The sequence below is a fragment of the Cygnus atratus genome, chromosome 2 (assembly GCF_013377495.2).
Source record: "Cygnus atratus isolate AKBS03 ecotype Queensland, Australia chromosome 2, CAtr_DNAZoo_HiC_assembly, whole genome shotgun sequence".
In the NCBI taxonomy this organism is placed as follows: domain Eukaryota; kingdom Metazoa; phylum Chordata; class Aves; order Anseriformes; family Anatidae; genus Cygnus; species Cygnus atratus.
Window position 1 is genome coordinate 110667172 of NC_066363.1, and position 27336 is coordinate 110694507.

At 42.2% G+C, this 27336-nt stretch overlaps 1 protein-coding gene across 3 annotated transcripts; it reads right to left on the reverse strand.

The window, feature by feature from the left end:
* Positions 1–124: 124 nt before the first annotated feature.
* Positions 125–27336, reverse strand: ABHD3 (abhydrolase domain containing 3, phospholipase). 3 transcript variants are annotated; one of them, XM_035564102.2, is made up of 9 exons: positions 27136–27336; positions 25692–25855; positions 22942–23124; positions 21546–21591; positions 18648–18760; positions 14412–14585; positions 13707–13755; positions 13458–13623; positions 125–5763 (listed from the first exon to the last, which is right to left on the reverse strand). In XM_035564102.2, exons 1-9 carry the CDS (start codon positions 27280–27282, stop codon positions 5585–5587), a joined length of 1221 nt encoding a protein of 406 aa, XP_035419995.1. In that variant the 5' UTR covers positions 27283–27336; the 3' UTR covers positions 125–5584. The 3 variants fall into 3 exon arrangements, with proteins under 3 accessions (XP_035419995.1, XP_035419997.1, XP_035419996.1); XM_035564103.2 differs by lacking the exon at positions 125–5763 and adding an exon at positions 11348–11432; XM_035564104.2 differs by lacking the exon at positions 14412–14585.

A 27336-nucleotide genomic window follows, 5' to 3' on the forward strand; every position in this document is an offset into this window, starting at 1 on the left:
ATGATAAAAGCTTTTTTTTTTTTTTTTTTTTTTAACATTACTGCTAGCTTTGTAAATTTAACACCATGTTTTCACTTCCCTCTTTCTTAGGAACATGAAGCAAGTAAAGGTAGATTTTCTCACGTCCTTCCATGGAATAGTAATTTGCTGAACAGCAGCGATGTTGTAAAGAAGCAAGCATTCTTGTAAAGCATTAAACTCCAAAAACTTGGAAAATCGCGGGTCGTGGTATAGAATATGAGTAAACTTCCAACTTTGCACACAAGGTGGCAGCATTTTGAAGCACTGATTTCAGTGTGAACGTGCTGGCAAATGTCACTTTCTTAACTGCAAGAGCGTGAACTTCACAAACTTTTCAGAAATGTGCTGTCTTCAGAAGCTGTGGTGATTGTGAACAGGAGCGCTCGGGCATGGATTTACTGTAGGACTCGGGGACTTGGGGGAGGAAGGAGGAACTGCATGCAGTTGCCCAGGTGGAGTATCTGGATAGAACAGGTGTAACCCCAAAAGGATTTAATGTTAATTTAGCCTGATTTACCAAGTTTAACTGTAATACTGATGGAGCGCCTGTTGACTGCAGCTAAGTGAAAAAATACTTGCTTCTAAGTTATGCCACTTTTTTACAGGAGCTGTAATTCATCCGATACATGGATCATCCCACTAATTGTAGAGGGTGCCCTACTGGGCTACAGCTTCAGGAGATGCAGTGACCCTGTGTGACAGCTGTCACCAAAAGCAGGAAGCCTCTCCCACTGTTTTCTCCAATTTCTTTCCCCACTCTCAGTGGTGGGCTCCAGCTCCTTACCTCACACCACCCTTTCTCTAGCACCTTGCCCTGCTAGACATGGAAATTTAACTTGCTGAGCTGGCAAAAAAACAAAAAAGTTGAAGGCCGAAGGCCATATGACTGGAATCGGGGATAACAAAAGGTAGGGGAGGAGGAAGAGCAAGCCGCCTGCTTTTGGCAGGAGGGAGCTGTTAGCGCTGGCGCAGCTGCTGGTGAAACTGCAGCCCTAGGGCAGGCTGCATGGCTGCAGGCTTGAGCTCTTGATCCCAAGGTCAACCACAGCAGCCCAGCCAGCACAGAGGTCTTGCAGCCCCTTTGACATGCTAACACACCCTGGACCTGCCCTGCTGGTTATCAGGTATCTCATCTGAGCAAGCAAGTGGCACTGACAGAGGCAGAGGCAGTAGCTGCTTAAACCTCACAGCTGCAATTAACCCTGCACGCACTCCTTGGGCATCGGAAGAACACTTCAGACAGCTCAGCTAAGGCCACATGTGAAGATGATTTGAACTAGGGGTTTTCTAATGGCTAAAACTTCTAATCGTTCCTTTAATGGACCTGAAGGGCAGCTGAGACAGCACAGGGCCCTTCCTTCCATCCTTGCAGCAGATTCAAAAAGTCCCTGTACCATCCAGGAGGAGTGGAGGGGCTGGGTTCTTGCATCTCCAACAGAAAAAAAGGGACGGGAAAATTGGATCCCACAGAGCAAGAGTATTCTCTCCTATGAAGAAAGGCTGAGAGAGCTGGGGATGTTCGGCCTGAAGAGGAGAAGGCCCCAGGGAGACCAAATTGCAGCTTTACAATATTTAAATAGGGCTTATAAAAAAGATGAAGAGTGACTTTTTACTTTGGCAGGTAATGATAGGACAAGGGGGAATGGTTTTAAACTACAAGAAGGGAGATTTAGATTAGGCATCAGGAGGAAATTCTTCACTGTGAGGGTGGTGAGGCACTGGCACAGGCTGCCCGGAGAAGCTGTGGATGCCCCATCCCTGGAGGTGCTCCAGGCCAGGCTGGATGGGGCTTTGGGCAGCCTGGGCTGGTGGGAGGTGTCCCTGCCCGTGGCGGGGAGGTTGGAAGTGGGTGATCTTGAAGGTCCCTTCCACCCCAAACCATTCTGTGATTCTATGATTTCGCCAGTGAAGAACTGCTGCCCATTGTGGCTGCTGGTGCATTTGGCAGATTTTTCTTCTCTTGGAATTAAAAACAAGACAACAACTATAAAAACAAAAAACATGCCTGGGATATTCTACAACAGATCGGCTGCTGTTGTAACTTTCCTGGCTGGCAGGAAGTGTTGCTAACCTACCCTGGGGAGGAAATCCAGCATACATGTTGGAGGTATGTGGAAAGACCCTAGGGGGATTCACTTGGGCTTTTTTATACCTTCCTTCTGTCTTTTCATTGCCTTGAGTGTTATAAGGCTCTTTTTGAGCAGCTGGCACCCTGGGGTGAGAACAGCACGTGACGCAGGCTGAAGGGTGCCGGTGTGTGGCAGCAACTCAGCGACTCTGGGAATGAGTTTCCTCGTTTTTCGCAGGGTGACGGTGCATTGGAATAAACTGGACTGGACTGGGACATGTGTTGACATTGCTCGCGTGTTGAATTTAAGAATCTTTAAGAAATTGCTCCATTTTGTTGACTTCAAGGGCTCAAACAATTGCCTGCTAGATCTCAGTTGGAAAAGGTAACTTGCAGCTGAGAGAAGGTAAGGAGAAGCTTCCAGAACCGCATCCTGGGTCTAATTCTTGAAAACTGAGTTCTTTTCCAACCCCTGTCGTGGTCAGTCTAGTTCACAGTGATTGTACTCTGTGACAATCAGCACGTGGATGTCTGGAGCTTGACACTCGCTGTCGTACTGGCACGACCTTGAAGAGCTGCCTCAAGTCACCAGCACTGCCTTGCCATTTTCTCCGCACCAGCTCCTGTAGAGTCGTGCACTGTTCTCCACAGCCCATTCCGGTTAAGTCTTGTAAAATGCACCGCTGCGTGCCCTGGTTTCTAAAAAAAGCATCGATCCTCCCTTTGTTCAGTGTGAGATGTATGCCACGGGTTAGTTTCTTTGCATTCAAAGAACCACGCTTTCCATTGTATTTTAAATTTTCAGATTTTCTACATCTATTTGGCAAGAGTGTACTTAATACATTAAAATCTTGGTCTTTGTGTTCTGATACTAAGTCAGCTTAGGTCCAATGTGGTTCCTGGGTGACTGAAGGCCTCACAGGTATAAACTGTACCTCGCGTTGACTCCAAGAGCAAGCTGAGAAGAGGTGGATGTTTTGGAGCAAGTACATAATTTGCACTGCTGCGAGCAGGGGGATTGCATTAGACAATCTCCAGACGTTCCTTCCAACTTCAGCTACGACCCGACTCTGAACTAGGAGGAAAATTTTCTTTAAGAGGTGCCTGCAACCTTTGTGACTTGGAATTTCATTCTCCATCTTTCCACCAACGCGTACATTGTTTACTAACAGCGTTCTCCCGTCTCCAGCACTTTGTATCCCTGTTGCTGTCTGGTTACTCAGACCCCATGAAAAGCCAAGGACCCGATGAATTCACTCTTCTGAACAGAGGGCACATTCTGGGCTCAGCGTTTTGGCTTACTAGCGAAGCTCAGTGTACAAGGTCTAAAGATATTACATAGCAGAAGTGCTTCTAGCACTTCTTACTTCTTGTTGTGTCTCCTGCAAGAACTGAGGTGTCTACACTTCATGTTTCAGAAAATCTGACCACAAAAGCTTGAAGATGGCCCTTGTAAATCTGATTTTTGTCACTTTGAACAATGCATTTTCCCTAACAGGTTGTAAGCAAAAGCACTGTACACTGGGGGTGGGGGACACGCACCTTTAAACAAACATCTTTATAGGCATTTATAAATGTAGATTTAAAGAGAAATGTCCCATGTGGATCTCTACACGGGATTGGACCTAAATGAAATAAGACAGTGCAAAGAGACACAAATTCTGCCACGTTACTTTTATTTAAATGGTAAGGTGTGTTTTTAATATAAGTGGTTTTATTTTTTATTAATAGTTGATGTTGAGTTTTGAACATACTGCACCTGAACGATCTTACAAATATAATACACAATACACAGTTTATTGCTCGCTGTTTTTGTAGGAACATAACTTTTGTAATGGAAATGAATGTAAGGATGAATAAGGCACCCTACTAATATGCTGATTTCATCTGTTGTAGCAACATGCACAAAATTTTGTTTCACTTTTACAAGTCAATTTTCTCGTTTTCCTTATCAGGGAAGAAGTTAGATTTTATTATTTGCACAAGGACCAATGCCTTGCCCTAAGAAGTCAAAACCTAAAAGCACTTTCTGATTTTTAATTTAACCCTCCACCTTACAAAACTAGCTTTCCTATAGCACGTCCTGATTTCTTCTTCTTCTAACGACAAAAAGTATTTTTGTTCTTCCTTTGCCTTTGCTGTTACTAGGAAACATGCCTCGCAAGAGGACTGTTCACATACTGCTTGTGACAGAAGACCTGACTTGCCTTTTTATCCACGTTTTCTTGTGGTTCTGACCCTGCTCAAAACATAAAAATGAAGACGCCTTTGCACTTTTACTGCCTGATCTTGTGTGGCTAGGCCCAAATCAGACAGTAGAATGAGAGGGGATCTCCACGGAAGCTGGTTAAAAGATTTAATTTCAACGTGCCCTAAATTAGGACTTCCCAGCAGTTTCAAAATGCGTCTAACTGTCCTTTTTCCTCAGGGACCCGCTTTAGCTCTCGCTCTGCTGCAGGGCTGAGGAGAACGCTGATGTCACAGCCTCTTGCCGAAGTGCTGACAAAGGATCAAACAGCAAACCAGAGAGACCACCCCCCAGCTCCCACCTTTCTTTAAACAGTTTGCTACACCCGTTTTAGAAATTATCTGAAACAATAGCAGAGGCAATGGGTTCAGATTTTTTTTTTTAATTTAAAACAAACTTTATGATAGTTTCCTAATGCTCTAATGTTTATTCTTTAAAACTGAAATGTTCTCGCAGGGTAATATAAACAGACAGAATAATTGAAATTACCAGTTATATGAAGTATGTATTACATATATGGTAACACCCGGCTATACACAAACATTGAAATGCAAAATGTCTTTCAATTACATAAGTTATTACAGTACTGTTTTAAAGGAATCTTTTGGTTATATGTAAACACTATAAATAAACTGTTTAAAAAATCATGTAAAATGAAAATGGCATTGACATCGTTTAAAAAACAGTAACTGGCCCTAAATCTGGACACTCTCAGGGTAAAACAGCAAAAGCAGATCAGTCTAATGCTACGGAATAGTATGCTGCAATTTAGACCTATTTGAAGAACCAGTGCTTCTTCGTGTTCCTTCCTTTTGTTTCCATATTTTAAGATTTTCACCTAAGGAATATATCAACTTTAACTATGTGTGACAAGATAATAAATGCTATTTTGAGTGTTGCCATTCTGATATTAAAAGCCATCTACATTAAGTCTCCTAAATATATAGTAGTTTAAATTAAAATCCTGAGGAATTACAATCTATTTACTTGATGGTTTTGGTTAAGTGCAATTTGATGTATGCAGAATGCTGTTTCATTTAAGGTCATTCTTAGTAAGGCATATTAAAAATAAATACAAAAGTGACAACATAATATTTAGTTTCTTGCTACAAAATCTTAGGCAAAAAATATTTTTGCATGTACTAATGGACTTCATCCATTTGCTGGCTTACAGTAGTTAAAATTTGTGCATTAAGCTTAACTGCCCTTGTCAGAATGTGCCACTGTGCTACAGTAGTGGTCCAAAGCTACATGCTAAAGATTTTGTTTCCATGCTCAAACACAGCTTGCACGAACTGCTTGAAGACTCTGTCCATGTAAGTGCACTTCCTTGGCCATATTCCTTCCAGAAAACCAATGTGGCCTCCGCAAGAAGTCAGAACCAAAGCAACGTTTGCGTTTTGTTTGGCAGTTTCTACTGGTATAGCTAAAAGGGTGGGGGGGGAGAACTTTAAGTACTTATTCTTCTATGAAATGCCAGCCACCGAATAATTTTTCTCAAATGTTTGTCACACTATATATGAATAAAAATGCACATTAACATATGCTTAAATGTACTGCAGGAGGACATAGCTATGTCAAAAGACATTTATCTCTTCATCATTAACTCACCTTTTTTGCAGGATTTTTCTGGCTGCTGTAAAACTTTCAGAAATCATGGGTTCATCTTTCTTACTGATGTAACAGCACTCATGTTGATGCATATTTATGATTTGGTATATATAATATAAACAAAAGGGCAATCAAGCCCGTAGTTTTTAACCTTTGTTGCAATATCCAACTTTGGAAAAAATGAGGAACTTGGGAACTTAACTGGGAATCCCACTCTTTTTTTTAGGAGACTGCAAACACAAAACTGTTAATGCCGTCACGAGCTAAAATTAAAGAAAATTCTGGGTTGTCATCATTATTGTATCTGTTTTGCCATACATTTACACTGCACGTTTAGGGCACTCCGTGAAACCAAAGTGGGAGACAGTTCTCACCCTGAGGAACTCATCATCTGAATACACCCAGGAAACAAAATAAGAGGAAGGCAAACAACCACACAAGGACACAGAAATCTGCCCCACGTTATCCAGCAGGTTTGTGGTTCTCTACTGTACAGTGACTACTAGAAAATGCCTTAATACACAATTCAGATTATTAGACCAGATACACCAAGCGTTCTTCTTTTGCTGGGTTAGTTTTCAGCTCCCTGACCTGGTTCACAACACTAATACCAATATACGAATGGCAGCAGAGAGACTCTGATGAGGGCTACGGTGAGGTGGCCACCTCACAGCCAGCCTACAGTTAGCTTAAAGGGAGGCACCTCTTATTTTGAATAAGCACAGATGTGTGGCTTAACCAGTGCTCACTATCACCTGGGCAGCTACCTCTGTGAAAGAAAATAAAGGTCAGTTAGTGCAGACTGACAGCCGAGAAAGCATATGAATTTGCAGATTATTTCAGTGTGGTGGGATGATGCCCATCCTACGGACTGGCTGACACAATGGTGGAGCTTTATGGAACTCTGGTGTTTGTGCTCTTGATGTAAAAATTAGCTACTTTAAGTGATTTCCTCAGAAATTGTAAGTACACTGAATATACTCCTGAACAAGCAGAAATTTCAAGCATTTCAGTGAAGAATGCCTTTTAAAGTTCTAGTTTTGAAATAATGTACCTCATGGAATAGAAAAAAAATAAACAACACAAAATTTGTACAGATTTTTTGATTATTCAGGCTAACAGAAAAGAAACAACAGCAAAAGAACACCTGTTTTGTCCAGAGAGGAGTAATAGAGGTTTCACCGAATTGTCAAAAAAAGGTTACGATTCCACAAGAAAATAAATCTGATTTTTAGGTCATACACTGCTAAACTAAAAATGCTTTGGCACTACAACAGAAAGCAGTGAGTCATTCACAGGACTTCTACTGCTGCCTTATTTATTTAAAAGTATTTCTCAAGAGAGACACTTAATCAGGGTCACTTTCGGGGGGCGGTTCGGCTGTCCACATCCCCTTCTGACTGAACTTTCCTGAGAGACCTCCCCCCCTATCTAGGGGGTCTGGTTTCCTTTAACCTTTGCTACCTCAAAGGTACATTGCTACCTCAAAGGTCATTATCCGTGAGCAGTCATTATCCCTGCACATCTTTAGCTTCCTTATGCCCATGTTCCTTCCTTTCATTTGGGTGCTGGCAGACTCATTGCTGTGTGCCTCTGATGCCGATTTGCCTTCATTTTCATCAGCTCGGGTAACAGCACATCGCCTGTTCCTCAGCCAAAGGACAGCCAGGCAGAGCAAGTCACGCAAGACCCCAGATGCGACAACTGCAGCAAACAGACCTGCAACTTAAACAGATGGGGCAGGGGCACAGGGCCTGCAGGCAGGCAGGGGAGCAGCCTGTGCCTCAGGGGCCTGTCCTAGCAGTGCGTGGAATGTGCTCTGCTCCGCTCCAGGGCCTCAGCACGGATGCTAAACCCCCAGCACTGTTAGCCTCTTCTATGACTTGTTTTATAGTGTTCCTGCCCATAATGTAAGGTACTCGATTGTGTCCTGGTGGAGCACAGACTGTGAGCTCCGGAGAGCAGTGGGGATTCTCTTGAAATGTGTGGGATTCTTTGCTACTCACCACTATTCATTTATTTCACTCTCTTTCAGAGTTGCATGCATTTAAGTAGTTTATAGATTCAATCATTTAGTAAGTGATTTTGATTCTTTACTAGGTGGAAGAAACCATGTTTCTCACTGTCTCTACAAAAAGTCCTTGAATTTTCCTTTGTTCAGCTGGAAAACTGGAAATAGCACACACGGTATCTGGGCCTTCTAAAGCACTGCACAGGCAAGGCTAAAAAGAGAAGTCGATGGGATAAAAGCATAGGGCCTGACAGCCTGGACGAGGTAATAGCACAGGTTGGAAACCAGAGATGCAGCAATGTGTCAGTTCTTGCAATCCAAAGCATGCCTGAGCTTCAGGCCCCACACTCCGCAAGCACTCGCCTGGAGTCTTGCCTCAGCTATCCGCACAGGCGTCTCTGGTCTGGCTCCCCTGGGTTCTCTGGATGAACACCCTGCGGCGTACGAAGATGGTGGCTGCGATTCACGTGAGCTTCTGCCTACTGCGAGGGTTATCTGTACCAACCTATCTGCCTATCTTCCCTCTAGTGGTGTGTGGGCCATTCCCACGCTGGTTGGTAATAGCGGGGGCTACGCGCCAGCCTGCCTCTGAACAGCCCCAGCAGCTCTCCCCTACAAACCTAGCAGCACCATGAGGACGATCCTCTTCTGTGCTGCTGGGTAAGGCGTGAGCCACACAGAGATCTTTACGAATGTCACCTTCCCCATCCCGAGAGTTCGCCCTATTCCATCTCACATTCATTTACAACTGAATTCTGCCACAGATTATCACTCGTCATAAGCTGCAACACGGTGCTGGATATGCAGCCTTTTATTTCCATCCGCAGTGAGGATTTTTAGCAGCTGCCAAATTTGACCTGCTGTTGCATCCCTGCTCTTACCTCCCCCACGGTGCACAGGAAAGCCTGCCCCGGGCATAGTCAGTCTTGACACAGTTGGGTCACCATTTGTGTGATTCCTCCCCAGCAGAGTTTCTTGCTCTGCAGCTTCTCAGGAGAAGAACTGAAAAATTTTGTGCTGCTCTCCAGTGCCAAAATGCAAATGATGCTTGGCAGTGGTGTGGTGCTTTTCTCAAGACTGTTTCCAGGGTCTCTTAGCCATCCACAAGTAGACCCACAATGCAAAAGAGCAAATTCTGCAATGTAAAGGGCAGACGAATGGAGCACTGGATGTGACACACTCTGGGTTACAGGGTGGCATGCCAAAGACACTACTGTTCATTTTTGTCCAAATTTAACCTTGCACATATGCTTCTACTGATCAAAATCTGTGCTGCTGTTTGATCCAGCAGTGCACAGACTTGTTATTTGTTATTAGAACCACAATGTAAATATGCATGTGCAGAATTACCTTGTTCAAAATCAATGTTTTATGTACAATAAAAAAACACAATCAGTTGGGCTGTTTACGTAAGTGGATGCAAAATAACACACTCTAGGTTTGGATTCAGAGGGACAGAGAAGTTCAGTACAACAAAAAGTTCAGGACAATAGCCGTTCAGACATGCACTTACTTGGCACAAGGGATCAGGAGGGAGCTGGCATAGTCCCTAACTTCAAGGGCAGGCTTTCAGCTCGAGCACAGCACACACCAGCAGTAATTAGCTAAGCGTTAGTATGGTGAAATTTAAGTTGGATTTACGTTGGATGCTTAATAAACTGCTCAAAGTCTCTGAGGAGGAAAATGCCATTTCAGATGAAAAGTTAAATATGACACTGCCAATGAATGCTATAATTCCATCTTCTTAATTTGACACTTACAAAATAAAAGGGCTTGACTTGGTTATATTACATACTTCCTCAAACAATGGCTTGTTCCAATTATTGATGGTGAGCGAAGTGTCACACAGTGAAGAAAGCATTTGCTTTCATTACTTAGTCATATGCAGCATGAGAACTGCATCCTGAAATTAAATTTCAGATACATCAGCTGCCAAGCTCTGTGAACATTAAACATCAACATTAAGGAAGGAATGCAAATGAATTGTTTCTTCCTAATACTGGATTAGGATCAAAGGGTGTATTTTCACAATATATTCAACAATGATTCCTGGAAAATACAAAAGGTATCAAAAGCTATACGAGAAGTGGTCAGGTAGTAAGAGGCAACAAAAACAGCATCAATGCTTTTTACAGGAAGTCTCTCCTGAAGTCTAAGTTGTGTAATGATAGAGGAGACCTGGGTTTGCATCCTCCAAACTCCGTTATAGGAGGACAGGTGTGGCTGGCTTTATAAGGGACATTTAATCATGAAGGAATTCTGGCACAGCTCTCTCCCTAATGGGTTTTCTAGGCCTGTTTCCCAGATGTCTGAAACTATCTACAGCTATCTACAAGAGCAGTGGAAGGTAGCTTAAAAGGTGATAGGTATTATTAGGAGAGATGAAGCTTGATGAGGAATGAAATAACCAGTTCCCAAAGTCAGCAGAAGACTGGGGCTGGCTGAGAAGAAGGTCTGTGGCTTCGAATCGCTTACACAACTGTCAGTGGAAATTGCCTCTGGTGCCACAGGCTAACCTGTGTCCACACGCTTTCAAGTCAGAAAAACAGTTGCCAGAATAAAGTCACCTCCCACATTAACACCAGACCTTTATGTTTGCTAACACAAAAGAGACAGCAGAAGTGCCAAGATGAGTGACCTCCAGTAACTGATGGCATCAGCCGTAATTCCGAGGCTGCTAATCAGGGTGCCCTTTGCTTCCTGCCAGCACAACTTTTCACTAACTAAAAAGAAGCCAAGGATACACACACGTAACAAAGTCATGCTGTTATTACCGGTAAGTCAACATTTCCTCTGGTAGCCCTTCCTAAGGCAAACTAGTCACCACCACGACACTGGTTTACAGCCAACAGCATAACTCTGTGGACAAGGAATAAATTGATGCTTACCCACCCACACATTTTAATGGAGAAAGGCAGGTTAGGTTCAGAGCTCAAGAGAGGATGGACAGTCATTACCGCAGACTAACATTTCTTGTTTCAGATTCTTCATGGCACCTTACCTCTCCTCTCCCTGCTGCAAGACTTCCAAGACATTTTTATTATCTAGTTCTAACAATAGGTTCGATACTTAACCTTACACAAGGGACCGTCCCTATAATCAACTGTTCACAAAGAGCTGTGTTTCTTTTACAGACCAGTTCCAAGGGAGGAGGGATCTGCTACAGCAGATCAAGGGGACTCAATCTTCTGGTGAGCCAATCTACAGAATCCCAGAACCAGTGAGAGTGGAAGGGACCTCACGAGATCCCCTAGTCTTAATTCCCCTGCTCAAGCAGGGTCAGGTACAGCAGGCTGCTCCAGACTGTGTCCCTTCAGGTTTTGAACAATTCCACAGATGAAGACTCCACAACCTCTCTGGGCAACCTGCTCCAGTGTCTGACCACCCTTACAGTAAAAAACGTGTTTTCTTGTGTTCCGACTGAAGTTCATGGGGTCAGGTTTGGCTCTTGAGGACTGGAGGTCGGCTATATTCTAAAATGAAGAGACAGTGGCATGGAGTATCTCTGCACTTGCTTTAGTCTAACAAAGGTCCCAGTCTCAGTGGGAAAAAGGTGGAAAAAGTTATCATATCCTATAGGGACACAGGCACACTGTCTGGTTCACTGCTGCTGCTAATTGTGCTAACAAACCAGCTTACTCCTGTCACGGTGTTTCATTTTAGAAGAGAAACTACAAACTGAGCTAGGGCTAAGCATGGAGGTGAAGCCGTTGCTGCCTCTCTGAGACACCTGATAGGCAGAAGCACGGTACACTAGATCACCTGCCTTGTAGTACTATGGGGGAAGTCATCCCTGGGGTCATAAGACCCACAAAACTTTATCTTCAGGTGACTGGGCAGCTTTTACATTCGGACACAGATTTTAGGGTCATGGCCATATCCACTCTCATTTCCATGACAGTATATGCTTGTAACAGAAACCACAACTGGACAACTTCAAGAAAAACTGGACAACTTCAAGAAAAAAATTCTGTAGAAGCTAGTAAATGCAAAATACTCTGGCTCAGAACGTCCCCGAACTGTTAATTGTGGATGGTAGATTCTGGAAGATTATTACTAAGTTTGTCCTGATCTTACATCCTCTTAGGCCTGTGTTTTGGCCAATGAGGGATAGGTAGTTTGGCTAATCTAGAGTCACCATCTTCTTTCCTCCTATTAGGAGGTTGTCACCTCTTTATATTGTTCATGCATAGCATGGATGTTTTTTATTCAAGACAAGAAATCAGACTGTCTTTTCCTAGTGCACTCCACTGGAATGGTCCTTTTCTCTTTGTGTCATATTTGTCTCCAACAGTTCTTCAAACTACTAACAGTAATGTAAAGTATGTGCATGTTTCTGTATATGCTGTACATATGGGCACACATAACTAGTACATACACAACCCCTTCCAATTCCTTCATTCTTCTGTTTGTTGTTCTAATCTGTTTACTCACTTCAATTTTGTGTCTCATTCTACAAGAATCTCACTTGTGGTGGCAGAAAAAAACTTTCCTGAAATAAATCAAGTGAATGAACTTCAACTTTATACACGGGAGGTGTTCACTACTGAAGACTGGGTCCTCAACCACCTGCTCATTATAGCAATTTTCCTCTACATTAACTTTTTTGTTCTCTCTTTTCTTCTCAGACACTGAAACCAACACACAAACTGCAGGAACAAACAGATCTTTTTTAAGACAGTTAGCAACAGGATTACAGATCAAAAGCAAAATGTTCATAATACTCACGTGGCTGGCCGAAAATAGAAAGAGGAAGGAAAACAGGGTTTTCAGCCTACCAGTTACTAGCTGATATTGCTGCTTCACCACTTAGGTTTTTATCAATATTACTATGTCTCCTTTGAGAAGCTCACCTTGTCTGTATCTCTTCCTTTACCCTAGATTTTGGTCCACATGCTAACCTACATGTTTTCTTACTTTTCTATTTTCAGGCTCTGTAGTTTATGTCATTGGGATCATGAGCAACAACAACTGAGAACTTCAAGTCATCTGAAACATAAGCAAGTCCCGGACATTCTTTGTAGGGACTGCCTTGAAAATGGTAATGGAAAATATTTGGTTTCACTCTTGTTCAACTCTGAATGTCTACAATCCAGACATATGTATCTGAGCTCTTCTTTATAGGCTGCTTCCATACTTCGTGAATAGAAATGGGCACTTTTGGGAGCAATACACCTGGCATCTTTCATATAGTGAAATAACTCACACCCTAAACGTGCATATTTCTTTTGACTATAAAGAGTCTACCTACTAAGGGCTAACGACTGCCACCCCATGTGCTCCTGCATTCTGTTCTAATCAGGCGTCTCTGTAATCAGCTATTTTGCATGTGACTTACACCACATAAATTGCAAGACTGATCCACTCCTGGAGGTTGTGGTCCTACATGCAAGTAATATTTATATAAATCTCCACACATAGTTCATTCTCAAACCTGTATAGTTGGTCTTAAAAGACTGCACAGACAGAGAAATATATTTTAAAAATCATAAGCTTACCATGACCCGGTGAGAACACATCATCCACAGAGTTCAGACATAACACTGGAATTCCTACTGACTTCAGCTTGCGACATGGGCTAGCGTCTTCATAGTAATCATCAATTGTACGGTAGCCAAACATGACTGAAGTGAACTGTTTATCAAATTCTCTAACAGTTCTAGCCTGAAGTACAGAATTCAAATAGGGAATATGTCAGCATTTGGAAAAGAGCATCAAGCTAAATCAGAAGCAACATTTCCACATACCTTCATCACGAGATCCATGTCAAATAATTTTTCCAACATTTGTCGATGCCTAAAGAGAAAGAAAGAAAAATTGGAGGACTTGTTTTCTGCAATAGAAACAGAAGTCCTCTGCTTTATAGATACATTTGAAGAAATAACTTCCTAACAAGAACAGCCTTGTTTTTAATTTTCTGTCATATTCAAAATCTGTCTGGAATCCAAGAGCAGAAGAATTGTTCATTCATACACAGGCACATCCAGCAACATAGTCAAAATCCGCATGACAGAGATGCCAAAGATAAGAAAATTCAGTATTTGGAATATAAAATACACTCTAATTTTACAAAGCAAAGGATGAACTAGTCCTTTCCATGCTTTTGCAGTCAAAGCTGACTTAAAAGAATTAGTATTTAAATATATATATACGTATAAAACTCAAACTCAGTATGTGCAGATGTCTAAAAAATTAAATCAGTTCACTTCATCCATAAATCTAGAAGTGCATTACTCTTGTGCTGACACCCTTGAGGAGCAGAGAAATTTAGTCACATTGATGACAATCTTTTTTGCAAAAATCCTTTTGATTTCAGAGCCCACAGAAGAATGCACACAGAACAACGATGTGAAATGTCATTACAGCATTAATTTTCCCAATATTATTGTACCTGCTGTAGATCTCATGCTAACATCCTTCCACCTTGCCAAATAGTTCAGAAGGCAACTCACCTGCTGATGGAGGATTGTAGACAAGTAGTCAAGTAATAGTTGAAAAGAAGCCAGTTTAGTGGCTTCTCCAGAGACTCTACAGACTCAAAAACATTCCAACCCGCAGAGAAAATTGCAGCTGCCATTAAAGGAGTGTCTCTGCCAGTTTTGCCCAGGTAATTTAAAAGAAGCATGCTACAAACAGAAATGAAAAACAGAAACATATATACTATCAAGTTGTTTGCTTCAATCTAGAGCAAATATAACAATCAGCCACCTTTTTGTCTGTTTTTCCACATAGTTTCTTCTATCAGCCTTACAGTTGTGCCTAATACTCCTAAAGGGTAGTGAATGTCATCAACATATGACTCATGAAGTTTGCTTTCTCTCTACATTCAGAGAGCAGCTGAGTGCACTGTGTAGGATGTAGGTAGGAGTGCATTTAAAAATAAAGAGAGATGTACTAGTCTTATTTATATCACCGAAGGGGAAGAAAAGGTCAAGTAAATGCACCTTACTCATGGAACAGGTATACTTAATTGTTAGTAAGTTTTGCAATTTTACAACTCAGTCTTCCTGATCTGGTAAATCTCATCAGTCTGCCTGAAAAATGCAAGCCACCCCTGGCACGCCTGCCCCATTTTATGAAGCTATCTTTTTAGTTGAAGGTTGAATACCTTTACCATACCTCACGCATAAGAGAGTACAAACAATGAAATGGTAGATAATTAATAAAAATAACAAAATTATGAGCTAAATAAATGGTATAAAACTCGCCTTTCTGACCAACTACAACTTACAGTCTGTATTGAAGATGTATAATTGAGTTGAAAAAAGGGAGAGTTCACCAGTACCTGACCCTTCAGATGTTGAAAAAATAAAGTACCAAGAAGGTAGTAAAAGAAAAATAGCAACAGAAAAGCTGTCTTACTTTACTGCCTGAGGCCTCAAGGTTTCCAACCAGCATTTTAACACCGAGTCTTTAACTCAAAACATTATAAGCTCCACGACTTAATATAGCTCCCTGGAACACCAACACTCTATACTGTAGCTTCATCTGTCATACTTCAGGAGACAGCAGCCTGTAGCAAAAACATCATGTAACCACCTTCCAGCACAGATAATTTATCCCCGTGCACTACCTACGGAATTATAGGATAGCAGTGCAAAAGGGAGATGAGCTCCTACCAACTTGCCAGCAGGTAGGAACCAGCTGGAAAAGAACATCAAACACTGCTTGGGAATGTGCAGCTGGAAACTACTCAGGTAGCCAAACCCAATGAGGAAAGTCACCTGTTGCACAAATAGGAGTTAGGTAGCGTGTGTTCCCTCTCACCTACAGAACAGGAAGAACCTATGAACCACTGGTCTATATTCTCTAAAGATAAAACTGAGTCATAAATCAATAAAAATGTTGCAGTAGTAGCAGAAACCACTTCTCTAACTGAATTTACAGAACGTATGTGCTGGAGAGAAGGTAAGCCTCTTTCCAAAATATTATGTACTGAAGATCTGGAGATCATTTACATTTTTACCTTTGTGAATTGAATGTCTATTTTACCTCTCAATTGGGCAAATGTGTCCTATATAACTTAACTGGCTCCTCACAATAATTTGAAAAAGAATAAATTATGAAAATTGTTGTAAGATTAGGACAAGTGTATGATTTTCACGATATGCCTCTAGTGAGATCTCTGCTCCTGCCTAATTTTAAACATGTAAGTGCTCCAATTAATTTTGAAGCACGGAAGCAGTCCCCATGTGGACTCCTGATGGAGTTCAAAAAGGAAATATCCTGAAGGTGGAAGAGGGGTGGGGCTGCCTGAGAGAAACAGTCATTGCCCAAGCATTCAGGGGATGCAGTTTGGAAAAGCAAAGTTCATCTGGAATTGGAATTAGCACATGATACACAGGACAACAAGAAGGACTTCCATAAATACACTGGTACCAAAAGAAAGGCTTGGAGCAAGCAACAACCACTCCTTAACCCTCAGCAGTGAAGCCAGTCATTATCATCATAAAAGGCAATCGGATCACTCGAGCATGCTTTGTTCTTGTCGGTCACCTCATCCTTCCTATGACTGGAAATGGCTTCCAGAGGATCTTCCCAAAGAACAGAGGCTACACTGAGGAACCTGTATTCCCTCCTGGTCCCACTACACAACAGAGCAGGGAACCTTATGACAAAATATTTGTAAAAGGCCAAGGCTACCTTTTTTCCCTGTCTCTATCGCTGAAGTCTGTCCTCAAACCTTCCAGGTCCCTGCGCCTAATGGCAGAGTACAGAAGAGTGAAGTATTACTTCAAGCAGCAGAAGAAGATTGAGTTACGGCCCAGTTATGCAAACTGGACATACAAGGGACCAGGTGTGGTGTACCAAAGCTCCAGAAGGAGACAGCCAAGGTTTTTGTAAGACTGCTGCCTATCACTTTTGAAATGTTGCAGCAATTATGGGGTACTCCTGGAGCCTGACATCCTGGAGATGTCACGCACATCTACGAAAACAGGAGAAAATACTGTCTGGTCAGCCTAACGTCAGCACTCTGGGTCTATCCATTGGAAACTATTTCCAAGAATGTGAAGGCCAAGAAGGTGACTGGTAACAGCCAGAATGGACTTACCAAGGTCAAAACATGCCTGAGCAACCTGACTGCCATCTATGACAAGCTGACTGCTTTCGTTGATTAAGCAAAAGGAGTGGATGCTGTTTATTTTGACCTTACAAGGTTTTTGACAATCTTCCACGTAGCCGAACTGGAAATGACAGGGTATTGACAGGTGACCTGCAATGTGGGTGGAAAACCAGCTCAGACTACCAGGCTTAGAGGGCTGTGGACCAGTTCTTATTGGTGTTACTCCGGGATCAATACTGGTGCGAAGAATGTGCAACATCTTTATTAATAACTGGATAATGAGATGGACTGCACCCTTGGCAAGCTTGCAGGTCAAATTGCGGGGAGCGGTTTGTGCACTGGATGACAAAGCTGTCATTCTGAGGGACCTCAACAGGCTGCAGAAATGGGCTGGCAGACATGTGACAGAGTTCGACAAAAAAAAATGCAAAGTGTTGCACCTAAGACAGATTCATGACTGGAGAGAGAATGGCACTGCTGAAAAGACGAGGGCAAGCTGAACACAAATCAGCAATTTGTGTACCCGTGCAGCAATGAAGATGATTAACGACACACTGTGCTATGTTAGCACAAGCAAAACAAGCAGGTCTAGTGAAGTGATTTTTTCCCTGTACCTGGCACTTATGAGACTATCTGGAGTACTGTGCCCAATCTTAGACTTCCCAGAAGACTGACATCAACATACTGAAGAGGGCCGTATGTATTCATACTGAAGACACTAGCAAAATCCCAGCAACACCAAGGGAAAAAGACTGTCTTAACTGACTTACAGGGCTTCCAAGTTACTTGATTATCAGTAACTATATTGTTTGAACAAATCTGTATTTATCCCAAAGCTCCTGCAAGTCATTAGAAGATTGATGTCAATATACAGGGCTATTATCTGCCCACTGTCCATGAAACTTATCAGAAAGAAGGGAAGTCTCAAAAAAGTAACTACTGTCTGCAGTACTTCTAATGGAAGTTCTCTTCTCCAGTTTTTGTTAAAGAGTCTGTCTGAATATTTCTCCTAGTTTCTAGCAGTGATTTTTCTAGCAACTGTTCTATCACTGTCTGTTCTAGCTATGCTTTCTGGAGAAAAGCCAGGACACAGCAAGTCTTAATACCACCTTATAATCAACCCATACTGGTTTCAACAACAATACTTCTGGCTTCCGAGCCAGACAGAGCAGATAATCACATCTCTTCCAGCATAACCTACCCCCACACTGCAGAACCCAAACAGAATGAAGATAAATCTTCTAATATCCAGAGATTGCTAAGAAACACAGTACATTAATTCGAGTTCCTATTTTTTATCCCTCTGTTCCAAAGATGGGCTCCATAGCTTCCAAAGATTTTACTGCCCACCTGTTTGTCTATCAATCTGTCTGTGTTTCCTGTCTTCTCTCCCAGCCAGCTTCTGAATGCTGGCCACTTTCCACCTTACTTGACACAAAGCTAAAAGCTTCGAAGGTGTTAAGCTTCTAAGAGCCTTCCAAATATTGACAATTACAGGCAGACTGAAATTAGTCGCAGTTCAGTAAGTAACGTAAGTATTTCAGAGTAATCATTTACAGTCATGCTACAACAGTCCTATTTATGATCATAGTTAAGCTGAGACTTCTGTTACATAATACCTTACCCTCCCATAGAAACACCGGCTGCCATGAACGGAGCTGAGGGGTGCAAGCTGTGTATGTGATGAATAACTGCCTCTAAATCCTCTGTGTTAGCTGCACAGTAAGTCCTTGGTGTCTGTAAGGAGTCATAGGGAAAAACGCCATCATAAGCTTTTTTTATCACCCTTTAAGGACAAAGAAAAATGTACAGCAGTTCTTTTATATAATAAGATAAATTTATCGCGAAAGTGCACTAAATGGCAAACATTTCAGGAGGAGGTGGAGGAAGGAATTATACTTGCTATCATTACAAAACAAAACAGGTGATAAATACATTCAGTATCTGCAACCACCAAATCATTAGATGAAAACTGAACGCAGAGTCACTAGCTAAACTACATAGGCACTGGTGTTTTTGAAATACCCTACAGAAATGAAAACACATCATAAAGGCTCTAATTTAGAGAAAAGAAAGTTATAATGACAATTTGACCATCTTCTCCCACATTCAAATTCAAAGGAAAGTATTAGACTTCAAGTTCTGTCAGCTAGCATTTGACAGTATTTAGATTCTATACACGATACAAGCAAATAAATAGATGGATAAATTTACCAGTGCTGTTTACCTAATTTACTAACATACTAACGAAAGCAATTAAACACATACATTATCCCTTCTCTGTCTACCAGCAGCATCTCTTCAAGCCTTCAGTTGGAATGTGGAATGACTTCCATTGCCATCCCTGGGATTTGGATATCCCCCCCCACACTCACTTGAAGGGTAAGCATAGCTTTTGAGCCTCACCTGCACAGACAACTGCTACAGGCTACAATCTGCAGACTCTCTGCAGCAGTGTAAGGGAGATAAATACTTTTAGGTATAATAAGAATCACAGTAAAGTAAGTTCTCTAGATTTCATCTACAGAAAGAGATTTTAACTATACAGCTCTTACTAAACACGTTAACAACCTTGACTTAACTCAAGGTAGAGGCTAGCCTGCCAAAATTCTGTACAAGCATTAAAACTAAAATATAAAAATATTTAATTATGAGTTAATTGAACTTATTTGTGGCCTGAAGCAACTCTGTATTTTAAGGTGCTTTTTTTTTTTTTTTTTTAATTTGCTTTCAGTTAAACAGCCTGGATATTTGTGGACAATTTTAACAAGTTTAATTAAAAGAAGATAATTACTTAAAGTACATTTAACATGAATAATAAAATGTTGAAGTCACAGATTAAAAAAGGAGAGAAAAGCTAAATCTGGATAATTAAATCTGAAGATGTTTTCCGTTTATGTTGCATTTCCAATTCTCATCCACATGAATCACTGTTCCCTTTATTACATCCTATTAATTACAAATGGTGTGAATGTGTTTCATTTTAATTAAGTTGTCAACTTTACAAGGAAAAATAAATTATTTTTAGTACCTAGGGTCTAATGTATTCTAAGTTAAAGTATATTTGATTAAAAGTTTATAAAACTAAAGTGGGAAGTTGCATTTTAATTTCAGTTAATTCCTGACACTTCAATGTATATCTATCCACTCAGCGTACACAGATATTTTAGAACTACATCTTAGCTCACATTGGCTGCAGTCATCTAATATTTGAACATTCCATAACAATAATTCACAGTAACTTTCAATAAAAATGTTCTTCTAATTTGTTTAACCGATTCTTTAAATAACTATTATAGACTGTAAATTTACATCTATCTTTAAAGAGACTAGAAGAAGAATTACTTTCATGACTATTTCTACTGTGTTGCCCAGCTATGCTTCAAACTCATTAACTAGGGATTTTATATTAAAATGTAGAAACCCCTTACAGAAAATGTTATAATTTCAGCTGGCTTGCTTCACAGTAAGATCTTATAATGCTTAAATATGTAAATCCGATTACACTAAAATACACACAATGCATCCAAACAAGAGATCTTTTCTGTTAGCGATTCAGAAATTCATCAATAAGGACTTTGTGTGCCACAAAACTGCTCTGTAGATCCATCTCTGAAAGTATGCAGAAAGCTACTCTAACATAGCAATATTTGCATTGAAATGTTTCATCTGATTATGGGAAAAACATTCTGAGCTTCTAAGTCTGAAACCAGGGGATTAAAAAATGCAAAACAATACTTAGTATTATGCACACTCATACCAGCTTCAGAACTGTCAACAAAATGTATATGAGCAAACAAGGCTTATTCAGCAGTATTTCATCATGCTTTGTGTCGAGATGCAGAAAACGTTTAGCTTCACGATTTCATCATCTGTGGAATTGCCAGTTATCTCTAAGCAATCGTGATTTGTATGTCCCAGAAATGATAAAAAAAAATAAATCTGCTGTAGCTAATCTAGTGTTGTAATTGCTGAGAAAAATACAAAATCAATTTTCAGGATATGACTACCCGTATAAATCTGACTCATTAATTCAATAACACATAATACGGATCAATTTAATGGCATGGCTTTTTAACCAAATGCTTAAATGTTTATTGGCAATTGGAAAAGTAATTGCCACTGTTTATATTTTGATTTATACGTTAAAACAACAGGAGAAAATCACATTGAGTGAACAGAATTGCTTGGATGCATACATTTTAAATACCATCGTGTTTTGAGGAAGAAAAGTATAAAGATTGCTCACTTTACTGTCACAGATGCTGGTAATTTAAGTGATTTCCTAGAACAAAATGTTCACAAAACAATTGTGTTGACCAGTTGATCTCTAAGTTTTAAAATAAAAAATGTACATTGGCATGTTACTGATCTACCAGATAACTAGATTCTCTTCTCTGCATTTTCAACATATGCTATGAGCTCCTCTCATTTAAATCCAGCCTTACAAATAGACACTGATGATTACATATATACATACTTCTTACACGTGAAAGATGTTTATCTTAAAAGTCATCCTTACCAAAAGATCCTCACCAGCAATTCCACGATTGTTAAAAACCACGCATCTAAAAATTGAGAAAGTAAATTCAGTTATATAGATTGCTCATCCATCTGAAAATGACAACTTACACCAAAAATTTAAAATACATAAAGAAAAATGAGCCAGTTCAATGGATAAGTTCAGCACATACATATTTACTGTCCTACAAATGCTAAAATCTGACGTGCAGAATGACCTTTATACCACTGTAGTCGGTGGGACTCTATGTGAACTCTGTGACTTGTCAGTCAAGGTCAGACTGCAGGACAAGAACCCCTGGGGTTACCGGAAGACGGAATATGGATCGTGCTCTGCCTGAGCTCAGAGCTGGCCAATTATGAGCCATAAGCTATATTTAGATGGGTTAAAGGCATGAAAAAATATTTTGGTATTTTTCAAATTTGGCTGTTTAAAAACAAAAACCTCAAGTTCTCCTTTATAACATTATACTTTTCTCTGTTAGGTGATCAAATGCAGACATTTCTGTCAGGAATACTTCAAGAATTAGTTCTAAGAAGCTGTTGATTTGGAATCTTTCTTCCTCTAGTATTTTTACAGGTAAGTTTTAAAGTGATTTTAAAAGTAGTTTGAACAGTTAAAGAGCTGTTTTACTTTCAGAATTTAGTAGAGCGGCTCCCCAAACCTCCAGAGAACAGCCAGAAATATACATAGGCACTCACACACACATATATATTTGAAGAACGTCATGTAGTCAATAGCAGATACCAATCTGCAATTGCAAAATGCAATATTCCAAATAGGGGGATCCTGGAACAATGACAACGTATTTTAAAGCACAGTAGCAGGAATATGATTACATAAAGGAATTTACCCGTTGACTAATCCACTTATTTTACCCAATTCTGACCAGAAGCCTTTATAAAAAAATAAATTAAACAGTGACAATTAAGAGGTGACAAACCTCTTCCTGAAACAGCAGTAGGAGTAGGTTGGCTCCCCTTTCTGCACTCAGGAATTTGAATCAAGCAATCTTGGCATTCAGAAGCTGACCTCCTCCGAGGCCTTCTGCCAGCAACCCATCCATACAAGTCTTTGTGGAGCTGAATACAAACCCCTTCTCAAGAAAGCATAAAGGTAACACAAGTGCTGATGTTACAGTTTAGGACACAGCAGCAAAGACCTATGCAGACATAGCTTGCTTTCACTGCAATTTCTGGAGCACGTCTGCAGATACTAAAACAGCCCTTTGGAATTTACTTCCGGTTACATAATGTGGTGGTTATTATTATTACTACTGCTTTCTCACATAAACTAATTTTTTTAGATCTCATTTGCGTCAGGAAGACACCTTATACATGTACATACTTAAATGTGATCTCACACACAAAATACAAACAATGAAGTGTAACAGCACCTATATCCCAGTGTTTCACTCTGATGGATCATATGAAGAATGTAGGATTCCTTGCTCGTTCCTGTCAGACCAGGCAATAACAGGACAGTAGGTCTTGTGCTGGCATCCGGATAATATAAGCTGTCATTATTATCAAACCAATCCAACGAAATCTGTCCTCCATCTGCTGTTCTAATGAGCTCACTGAAAGGCACATTTCAAGACAACAATGATTAGATTTAAAAAATAAATGCATACTATTAAGAGTGCTTAAACTGTAAAAATCACCAGGTATAAAATCTGCATCATTGATTATGTTTTAATGCTACAAGTACCACCTAACTGTGTTTGCACATTCACCATTCACAAAGAGCCATACCTCCATTGACATGAGTTAGCACAGTCAGTTCATGGCACAATTCCAGTTTACAGTAAACGAAGAGCTGGCCTTTCATCACTTGCTAGTGATGTACTGGAAGCTTGTAACTAATGTGACTTTTGGCACTGCCTTTTACTGTATGTGGGCTTGTGTACCGCAGCTTTCCTTTGGGTGGCCTGAGAACCTTCTGGCTCTGCTTTGGGCAATGTGTTAAACATCTATCATGCATCTGTTGTTCTTTTTGTTTTGTTTTCTCTTTACCCAAAGAATAAGCACGTATGCTGGATGGCACTCTGTTATGTTTTTAACATGTGGAACACAGACAGACACTACATCTTTACAGCTTCAGTGAAGCCAGAATTTCATACTCATATCTCCACAAACTTTGTTAGCATGCATGCTTAAAACACAACTTAAGAATGTAATAAGTGTGATATCATCCCAAGAAGCTAAGCATGTCTTAAACCATGAGAGGAAGGTTACAGTCCTTTTATATATATATATATATAAAGAGAGAGAGAGAGAGGGAGAGAGAGAGAGGGGGGGGGGAGAGAAATTCAGCATCTTCCCTATTCTCTGGCAATGAATGTATTGTATGACACAAGAACTACCAAAACTGAAGTTTACTTTGCATTTGATTTTTCATCTGAAAGCACAATCTTCATAGCACCAACTCCAGACTTTAGAGCTCATCAGCCTTGTTGGACTCATTAGGTCAGCTTTACCCTTTTTTAGCAATGGGCAGTAGTATGCTGGTGTGTACTGCCAGCACAATCTCAAATGGTGCGAATTAAGCATTGCCCCATGGAACTACGTTTCTTTCCTCACAAACCTTGAAATGGAAGTATACAAGAAGGGCTACAAAAACTGGACATGGCCATACCACTGAAATGTTTCCTAGTTACTAAAACTAAGGGAAGCTGCTAAATGCTAAATCTATTCTACCATGCAAACAGAGCTGAAACAACTTGTGCTGCGTCCAGGTTCCGGAGTATAAAAGTACTTCTCCTTAGCTCTTGTGCCAAATGCCTCACTTGCCAGACTGAGCCTCACTTCTGTGTGAGAGAGATCAGCTGAGGACAAACAATATATATAATTTTTTGCCTCTTAGAATTTAGGCATCAAAGAACACAAGATAGACCTGACAGGTAAAAATTACTCTGAAAATCCCAGGAGTTTTATATATTCAAAACTGGGCTGAAAGCGGCCATGCAATGGTTAAAGCTGAACGTGTTGGTTGAATGGACAAAGACAGCATGACCCTTCCAAAATGATGGCATTCAATCACCAAAATATTTGACGCACCAGGCGACTGTACTGCCATCCAGAGAGACCTCAACAGGCTGGAGAAACTGGCTCACAGGAACTGCATGCCAGTCAACAAAGGGATGTGCCAAGTCCTGCAGCTGGGGATGAACAGTCCCAGGCACTGGGACATGCTGGGGGCTGCCTGGCTGGGAAGCAGCTCTGCAGAACAGGACCTGGGGGTCCTGGTGGACACCAAGTCGAACATGAGCCAGCAGTGTGCCCTTGCAATAAGGAAGGCCAGTGGTAACCTGGGCTGCATTAGGCAGGGCATTGCCAGCAGGTGGAGGGAGGTGGTGATCCTTCCCCTCTGCTCAGCACTGGTGAGGTCACCCCTGGAGTGCTGGGTCCAGTGCTGGGCTCCCCAGTACAGGAGAGGCCTGGACATACTCAAGAGAGTCCCACAAAGGGTCAGTGAGATGATGAAGGGGCTGGAGCATCTCTGAGGAGAGGCTGAGAAAGCTGGGACTCTTCAGCCTGGGGAAGAGGAGGCTCAGGGGGATCTGATCAGTGTGTATAAAGACCTGAAGGGAAGAAGCAAAGAGGTCAGAGCCAGGCTCTTTTCAGTGGTGCCCAGTGCCAGGACAGGAGGCAAACAGCACAAACTGGAACACAGGAGGCTCCCTCTGAACACCAGGCAGCACTACCGTGCTGGGTGGGTGACCGAGCACTGGCACTGGTTGCCCAGAGAGGCTGTGGAGTCTCCTCCTTGGAGATCTTCACAAGCTGCCTGCACAGGGTCCCGGGCAACCTCCTCTGGATGGGTTAGACCAGTTGACCTCCAGAGGTCCCTTCCCACTTCAACCATTCTGTGAACATATAACCACATCAGGTCCTGTATTGCCACCAGTATTGCAGTGCTCCAAGACTCCCTGAGCTATAATAGGGCTATATTGGAGCCCTGGCCTTTTAAACCTACTGCATACTGAATCCAGGACAGAAATGGTTCCAAGCCTAGGATGGAGTTGTAAAGAGGGGCATAAAGCAGATATATGGGCACACACTCGAGCAATGACAGTAGCTGTGACACAGAGTAAGGTAACCACTCGCTACAGAATCGATCACTTTCCAGAAGAAAGGCACTTACTTTCTGTACTGTACTTGGGGTCTAGAAGTGATAAAGGGCCGCAGGAGTGTCTGCACCCGACCTTCCCAGCACCAAATCGTGGGATAGTAAGTTTCTGTCACAACAGGGCAATATTCCTCGAGAAAGCGGCAGAAACGTTTGTTGCTGGCCACCAGCTGGGGTTTCTAGGAAGAGAGACTACAGTCAGGCATGGGCATTCGTAGAAAAAAAATAATGAAAGCCTTTTTAAATCTCCCACTAGACTCTTTTTGTTAATATATTTACTTATGAGTCTTTTTATTTTCATGATAAAGAGATACACAAACATAAACCGAATGAAATCCCGAAATGCCCAACTGAAAAATGAAAACCGCTAAACATTATGGATTCCTTACTTGCTTCTGATAATACATTATTTCAGCTCTGCTTTTACCAGCATACCGGAATCGAAACCACACCGTACCGCAGCAAGTGAGAAAGATTTTCCTGCGTCAGTTTTCTTGCACCAGGCAGAGATGAAGCTTCAGCAGCGTACCTGGAGCGCGCGCTTGCAGTACCTAGTTCAACCTGGTAGGACTCTCCTTCTCCCACCTCACAGTACGGCGCCCAACTGCATAGGCTACTCACCTCTAATAATGCTCTGCGTACAGGTATTTTTCTCACAGCCTACGTTTGTATAGAGAAATTGGTGTGGAAATCATCACATCCCACATGGCTCGCATTTTAGCGGTCACATTTCTTAAACCTCTCTTTTAGGGTCTCCAGCGTACAAACGTTAACAGGACAAGAGAGGACAAGTGAAAAAAACTGCTACGCATACGCAGCGGTGGCAGCACGTCCTCCTGACCCGTCATTTTCTTCCTCTGACGAAAAGAAAGCATCCTTTTGTGAGGAAGAGGAAGGCTGTGTTCTCAGCCAGTCTGTGGAGGCTTGTGGCAACGTGCGAGCCTTCAGCAGCCCGAAATCTTTTCACACGCCTGTTTTCCCTTGATGGAGCACTCAACGAGGCGCTCTCACTCTTGCTCCAGGGGCCACTTTACACAGTACCCAAATGATTTGAAAGCGCATAATCTCTTCGTGAAACCACTCCTGAGCAGGTGGACAGAGGCGCCAGAGCCCCCGCCACACGGGAGCAGCAACCCAAGGGTCCCCAAACCGGCAGAGCGGGCGGCGGAGCCCCTGGGCGCCTGCCCCCGGGCGAAGCCCCTTCCCCGACCGGCGGAGGGCAGCGCAAGGAAACGCCTCGGCCCTTTCCCCCGAGAGCCGAAAGGCACGGCCCGGCACGGCCCGGCTCGGCCGACCCCTCCACAAGGACGCCGTCCCCGGGCGGTGCGGGCTCCGGGCAGCGGCCCCTCCGGGCGCGGCGGCGGCCATTTGAGGAGCCGCCGCTGCCTCCCGGGGGCTGCCACCCCCGGTGTCCCCCGGAGGGTCCCCGTCCGCGGGCCACCGCCGCCCTCCCGCTCACCTTGGCGATGCTGCTGAGGTAGTAGCAGGCGTAGGCGACGCCGAAGCCCAGCACCAGCGACAAGCCCACGCCGGAGCCGAAGAGCCCCACGCGGACCTGGCTCTCCAGGTAGAGGGACAGCTCCCGGGTCAGCACCTGCCAGTCCATCCCGCCGCCGCTGCTCACCCCCGGGCTGCCGCAGCCGGAGCTCGGCGGCCGAGA

Bases quoted from the DNA above. Each gene is read 5' to 3' on its own strand.
- ABHD3 (XM_035564102.2), bottom strand. From the start codon at position 27,282: ATGGACTGGCAGGTGCTGACCCGGGAGCTGTCCCTCTACCTGGAGAGC. The intron at 23,125-25,691 runs GTAAGTGCCTTT...TGTGCCTTTCAG, and splicing joins CCCCAAGTACAGTACAGAAA to TGAGCTCATTAGAACAGCAG. The intron at 13,756-14,411 runs GTGAGTTGCCTT...CTTTCTCTTTAG, and splicing joins CTACAATCCTCCATCAGCAG to GCATCGACAAATGTTGGAAA.